Source organism: Priapulus caudatus, unplaced genomic scaffold, assembly GCF_000485595.1.
Source record: "Priapulus caudatus unplaced genomic scaffold, Priapulus_caudatus-5.0.1 Scaffold2502, whole genome shotgun sequence".
NCBI classification, from domain to species: domain Eukaryota; kingdom Metazoa; phylum Priapulida; class Priapulimorpha; order Priapulimorphida; family Priapulidae; genus Priapulus; species Priapulus caudatus.
Window position 1 is genome coordinate 16,965 of NW_014579563.1, and position 7,510 is coordinate 24,474.

A 7,510-nucleotide genomic window follows, 5' to 3' on the forward strand; every position below is an offset into this window, starting at 1 on the left:
TGGGTGTGCGTGCGTGTGTGTGTGCGTGTTGGTATGTGTGCGCGTGTGTGTCGTGTGTGTGTGTGTGTGGTGTGTGTATCATAGTATGTGTGTGTGTGTGTGTGTGGTGTGTGTGTGTGTGTGTGTGTGTGCGTTTGTGTGTGTGTGTGCTCGTGTGTGTGTGGCGTCGTATGTGTGTGGTGTCGTGTGCTGTGTCGTGTGTGTGTGGTGTGTGTGTGGTGTGTGCGTGCGTGTTGTGCCTGTTTATGTGTGCTGCTATGTAATGTCTGTTTGCTTCTCCAGGCGCCCGATGGGGGTCTGTAGAACTGATCCCCCGGTTAGATGTGTTAACAACGAGTGTTTTACGAGACCGATTAAACCCGACCAGGCGGCATGCCAAGTTTTCACTAAGCGGTAATAAGTCTCATAGACGTCGTATAACCACCTCACGCCGAGCCCCTGTGGACTCCCACCCCGCTCTCGTGCTCTCTCTCTCTCTCTCTCTCTCCTCTGCTCTCTCTCCTCTCGTCTCTCCTCTCTCACTATCTCTATCACACACATACACGAATGTCTACTATGACATGGGAAAGCCGCGGCAAAGTGGCTTATAATCTAGGCATAATGGGAAAGAAATACGCTCATCACGAAGATACTTTTAAGTGGGTGCATCGCATACATTCGCTCAGTAGTTGTCAGCAATTATATATATATATATATTCCTATATTTTATTCAAATATGCGTGTATGTATCTGTCTAACAGTTGTACATCTCGTTGAGTTTAACAATGTCAGACGTGGTGAAGCCTCCACCGTCGTGTGGCTGTCCGAGATAGATGGTAGCATTCGGATCGTTCTTAGCCGTGATCGTCGGCCGACCATTCTTGGAGAAGGCCCACGTTTGGTAGTGCATCACAGACTTGAGATCGTACTTGTTGTAGAGGGTGATGTGGGATGAATCGTACATGTCGAAATTGTATTCATAGCCTGCGCAACGAGTGGTAACAATGATATCGTGTCAAAGCGATCCTACACGCATAAAATCTTATATATACCAACAAATTTCTATAAATTACAAATTTTCTATGTAGCGTAATTGAAACATTTTAAACTGAAAATATGCAAGGAACATAGGGTCATGTGTCCCTTTCATGGGCGATAATTCATGTAATAGTGTTTGAGATATTTTACGATATAATTCGCATAATTATGTAAATTGTTAGCAATCGTTTAGAGGAGAACCGCCGCAGTTCAGTTACATACGATCGGTAGTAACGGACTCGTTATACATACGTGGTTCGGGATGAAATAAATTTACTCCTATACGTTATCATGAAATCTGATGAACCTATTCCAACACGTGCGTACGTGCGCGCGTGTATGGTCGTACGTGCGAGAGCGTGTGCGCGTAAACATATGGTAACTACCATCCATGATGTTTTCCCAGTATATGTCGACGTACGCATCCCTGTCGTAGCGACTCTGCGTGTGGTAGAAACCAGCCGCGTGCATCATTTCATGAATGGCCGTCATCTTGTACTCGCACCCACTCCCGAGACGAGAGACAGATCCTGGCGATAGTTGCTGGATTGTTTACCAACGTACGACCAGCAGCTAAAAAGGGAAAAAATCGCTGAGGCACGTACGAGCGAAATTTCTGTACGTGCATTTCTATATCCAATTATTTCTATATCGACTGCTATTGTCATGTATACTGGGCCAAGTGTTCCTGTATAGGCAGGAAAGGGGATTTATTATGTAAATAATTATCACGCAGATACATGTGAGAATTATGCAAACCGCGATAAAATTATATTCATTCTTAATTCTGTCTTTATATTATTTATATTTATTATATATCAATCTTATTATATTATCAACATTTATTATTTATTATTATTTATTTTATATATTATTTCTTTTCAATTACTTTTCATGAAGCATCTTTACGTGAAGCATACACTTAGAACGTGTAGAATGCTCGTGAGACAGAAAAGGGGGAAATGAGAAGCAGTTAGGAAGTGGGGACGTGAAACAGAGAGAGAGAGAGAGGTAGAGAGAGCGACGATATATAGCTGACATGTAAAATGGAAGTATAACAATTGTGCCGCAGAGCGACAGCGCTCAACTGAAATGTAAAGTAGCGAGGTATTCTTCTCATAAACTCACTGGCAACCGAATCAAGTGCGCCCTCCTGCCACCGCGTTCGCGCTCAGAGCATATATCTAGGATACTACTAATACAGATCTAAAATTTATGATAGGCTTTGCTATACCTATACTGGTAGTACAGTAATAAAGATACAGCTGTGTAACTTTAATGACTTCGCTATATTAACATATTATCATGGATATGCGTCGAGCGCGAGCGTAGTGGTGGTAGTGGGGGAGGGTGGGGGAGGGAGTGGAGGGGGAGGGGAGGGTTGGAGAGTGGGAGTGGAGGGTTGGGGGGGAGAGAGCGGGGAGGGAGAGAAGGAAGGTGGGGGAGGGGCTGGTGGAGGGGGCTCTAATAGCAAAAGCAGTTCAGTCCTTTGTTAACAGTCAACAAATCCATGTTTAACCCTCCTCTTAAGGGTCAAAAGGTTATCAGACATTTACTCTTCGCACGTCAGCGGAAAGTAGATTTCATGGTTATTTCAATAAAGTGATAAAAACTGTAGGTCAGCGCTGAAACAAAAAAGTTTTGCACTCGGTCCGTTAGACCATGTCTTCAAAAAATGTCTGATATCTGACCTTTTCCCCACTTGTGACCTTCAATTTTGCGCTGGTGATGGGTTTCCTCCCCATCACACTATACATCGAATATTAAGAGCGTAGGTCGAGCCGTTGAGATTTGTGCCCGCAATTTCCGTATTTCCTCCTATACCTTAAGTTAGGGGGATTCCCCCTCCCATTGAACACATCTTGACCTTTGACCTTGACCCCCAAAATTCGCAGCATCCCAAGTCTTTTCGCCGAACCCCCCCCCCATCCCATCCCATCTTCATCGCATTCCATCGCCATCCAATGACATCCGATGGCCATGCCATGCTATGCATGGCCATGCCATCCCAATTCCCATCACACCGGCATCCCATCATGGCATGCATTGGCCATGCCATCCTATAACATCGCATGCCATCCCATTCCATCCCATCCCATCCCAAACAATAAAAATTAATAAGAATCAAAAGATAAAAGACATTAAAATAAAAAAGTAAAAATAATAAAAATAAAATATAATTATATTAAAAAATATAATATTATTGATCTGTAAACGCTTCACATATGGCTTCCGTTGAAAGTGTTTCGCGTTAGTTTGGCGCTATTATTATTATGTACATAGGTTATTCTATGATTTTAACTAAAAGCGTTATAAATGTAGTAAACAATTTGCATTTTGGAAATAACGTGAGTGGCCAAGAAGTAACTACTGAAACTAGTTCAAATGTAATGGAGAAACGGCGAGGGGTAAGATTCAACCAGAATAATCGGTTGTGGAGTTTCCGATGGCTTTATGCATTCGGCACTTACTGGGACTAACTGGCCTACTGGATACATGGACTAATGGTCGTATTGGTACAGAAATTGAAGTAAACCGTTGAGATGACAACAGATAGCCCTCGTTTTCTATTTATAGATTGTGTACAAATTTTTCAAGGTTTTCCCTCGCAAAATTCACATGTTTCGGGGAGGTTACAGTTTCTTCCAAAGTTGAGAGGCAGATACCGGAAATTCATTGTACATACGTGGTGTACCGTTTCCACGCCCAAGCATCACCCACTTCCGAGGAGTTTTTAGCCCGAAATTTCTAACTGTTAATAGTACAAAAGTCTGTATGCTGTGAGTTCTATTACTGTCGTAAGAAGTGCTCGATGCGTTAAAGTGCAGAGGGCCCAGAGGCGAATAATTGTAGTTCTTGTAGATAAATACAAGACAAGCAACGATCCGCACTTTTAACGCTGTTACTCCGAAGTTTTTACGCTCTACGCGATTCATCCAGACAGACTTTTAATTGAAGAATAAACCCTTATAAATACTATAACCTATATATACATTGGCGACATGCGGATCAGAATAAATGCGGAGGCAATAGATTAGCAAAAAAAGAAGTCAAAGCCGAACAACAATAGGACCATCAGAACAAGTACCGAGATCGATTTAACTATAGAACTATAGTAAGAGAACTATGATAACAATTAGATAACTAAACAATTAGGCACCAATGGGTGTAATATTAGATATAATATAATTATATAATAATATAGAATATACTAAAAGTTGTAAGTATGGTTATATAAGGCTTATCGTTCATTAAAGTTCGTCTATATTTTTGATCGCGGGTAAGGCGTGAATAAATCGGAGGAACAGGCTCAATTGTGTGATGTCGTGTCGTTAAATTTTTTTTCTACACAGGACTCATTAAATTATACTATATATAATATTTATAATAAATTGCGGGCCTATATAATTCGATGATTTACCCCGCGGACTTGATGAATCGGGGACGTAGGATGCTCAGAAACCTCGCGAACCAACGGATGCATGTGTTCTGTCTGTAGTCATTGATCGCCGATTCTACCACCAGCATTCTTCGTGCGCCTCACTATGTGACCGACAGAAAAAAGCATATGTGTGTTAGTAAATCTAAGCGACTATAGCCTTGTTTACCACGAGGAGCGGGTGTAAGTATTTTATACTGGAGTAAACTGGAGCATGTATGTCGGCTGCACGGTGGACAGAAGTTGAAACTGGGATATGGCTATTTAGCGAATATTAAGGTCACGGCGACTAACGGACGGCGAATCAACAGATCAAGAGGAGGTTTGTGCAAAATCAAAGACAATATTATAATAAATCAATTGGTTCACTATCGCCAACACACATCTCTTCGCACACACACAACGCCGCGCTGACTGACACCCACAGCACACACAACACATCACACACCGGGGCTCGCACACACCCAACCACATCTTTTCAACCCACCACAACCACACCACACACCACAAACGACACGCACACGGCACACTCACACGCACCACGCCAACTTGGCACACGCACACGCACACGCACTATTGTGGTTGCGGCACACGCACAGCGCACATACAATTAGCACAACACCCACATCACTACACCCACACACCACACACACAACACACACCATCTCTTACGCGAACAAATATAATTAACATACATACACAAATTGGGTTCAACATAACCCACAACAGCGACACCAACACAACGCGGCGCCGGCTGCACACACACACCATGCACACACACACACACACCACACTACCACCACACACACACACACCGGCACGCACACACACACCACCACACACACCACCACACCACACAACACCGGCAAGCGACACCACCATACCACACACCAACACACACAACAACACACACACACACGAACACACACACACACAACACAACACACACACACCCGACACGCATTATTTGAAATAAAGATATAGGGAAATATATATTTATCGCTGTAGTTATACTATTTTTCTATCAGTATTATTGATCATCTTTGGAATAAAAGCGACAAATGAATCGACTATGTATTATTTATTGATATTATATTATTGATTATTATTATTATTGATTAGTTATTATTACTAGCTTTACTACTACTACTACTACTACTACTACTACTACTACTATTACTACTACTACTACTACTCTACTACTACTACTACTACTACTACTACTACTACTACTACTAATACTACAGTACTACTCCTACTACTACTACTACTACTACTACTACTACTACTACTACTACTACTAGTACTACTACTACTAATACTACAGTACTACTCCTACTACTACTACTACTACTACTACTACTACTACTACTACTACTACTACTACTAGTACTACTACAAGTTCAGTTCTGATCTCGTACACACAGATAAAAAAAAGCGTTAATTACGTTTCACGCTCGTATAGCGAGAGTGTCATATAATATATAAACATATAATATAGACATATAATATAAACATAAAATATAGACACATAAGATAGACATATAATGTAGACATAAAATATAGACACATAAGATAGACATATAATGTAGACATAAAATATAGACACATAAGATAGACATATAATAATAGGACTGTCTATATTATGACACTCTGTGTATATAGTGTATCGTACACGCTCTCGCTCACCAATAGTGTTCACATTCGCTATGTGCTCTATCACAGACGGCTGGGCAGCAGACGCCACACCCAGGCAGAGGCAGAATAAGGAAGCGATGAACAGCATCGTGGCAAGTTATACCGATGTAGCGATCGAGTCTGACGGAAGACAACTGCATCTAGCTTTTATAGAGGCGCTCGATGGTTGCGTATCCATCGCTTATCGTGAGTTCTTATCGTGTAGATTTGTTTTTCAAAAAAAAATCGTGTAGATACCGTTAGCGCGGGAAATTGTGGTAGCCGCACATGTGGTGAAGGTGATTTCAACGAGATTGTGACGCCGAATGCGTATAATCAAGAATACATAATAGAGATTATAATTCTATCTCTATTATTCTCTATTAATCTTTATTATGTAGAACTACTCTTGGTATAATGTTGCGACTATAACATCAGGGGTGAATCGTAACAAATAACGTCCTATTATCATCTTGATATTGATATTATTTACCCCTGATAACATCAAATCTACATGTGAATTCTACTTGTGCTAAGCATCGTGATGCTACAAAAGTGCGCTCGTGTTGAATTATTATGGTTATATTTTATTAATTTTTGACGATCTAGAGTACATAAACAGGCTAGAGCGCAGTGCATGTGCTACTGATCAAAACGCTTACGACAGAGGATCCGCAACTAAGAAACTAAAGGAACTAACTTGGTCCCAACTATAAGGCGTGCATATCTCCTCATATCGACTTGTGCATATCGTGGAGAAAAAAACATTGTGAATTACAGTTTAATTACAGAAGCACGCGCGCGAGTGTATTTACTTATCATGGTGTGATCATGGTTATATGTTATTTATTTCTTACGATGTTGATATTGATTATCTTGTCTGTGTGCACGCCGATTTTGCCCTTTCGGAAACATCCCAGCTGTCCTCCTGTCACACGCTTACTGCAACTGCCGAGTCATCTAATTACTACGTGCCGAGTCATCTACTTATGCCGAGTCATCTTACGTGCGATTCTTCAAGTCCGGCCCCAGCGGACAACAGACATTGCAACGACATTGAAACAACATCGGCAATAAACGTTGAAACAACGTTGAAACAACGTTGAAACAACATCGGCAATAAACGTTGAAACAACGTTGAAACAGCATCGGCAATCAACGTTGAAACAACGTTGAAACAGCATCGGCAATAAACGTTGAAACAACGTTGAAACAACGTTGAAACAGCATCGGCAATCAACGTTGAAACAACATTGAAACAGCATCGGCAATAAACGTTGAAACAACGTTGAAACAACATCGGCAATAAACGTTGAAACAACGTTGAAACAACATCGGCAATAAACGTTGAAACAACGTTGAAACAAAATTGGCAAT

The 7,510-nt window shown here is 41.2% G+C and overlaps 1 protein-coding gene across 1 annotated transcript; it reads right to left on the reverse strand.

Annotated features, from left to right (window-relative positions):
- Positions 1–733: 733 nt before the first annotated feature.
- On the reverse strand, positions 734–1,509 carry LOC106818764 (meprin A subunit alpha-like). Its single transcript, XM_014823437.1, has 2 exons — positions 1,404–1,509; positions 734–963 (listed from the first exon to the last, which is right to left on the reverse strand). The coding sequence occupies exons 1-2, from the start codon at positions 1,507–1,509 to the stop codon at positions 734–736; spliced, it is 336 nt and encodes a 111-aa protein (XP_014678923.1).
- Between the last annotated feature and the right edge of the window lie 6,001 nt (positions 1,510–7,510).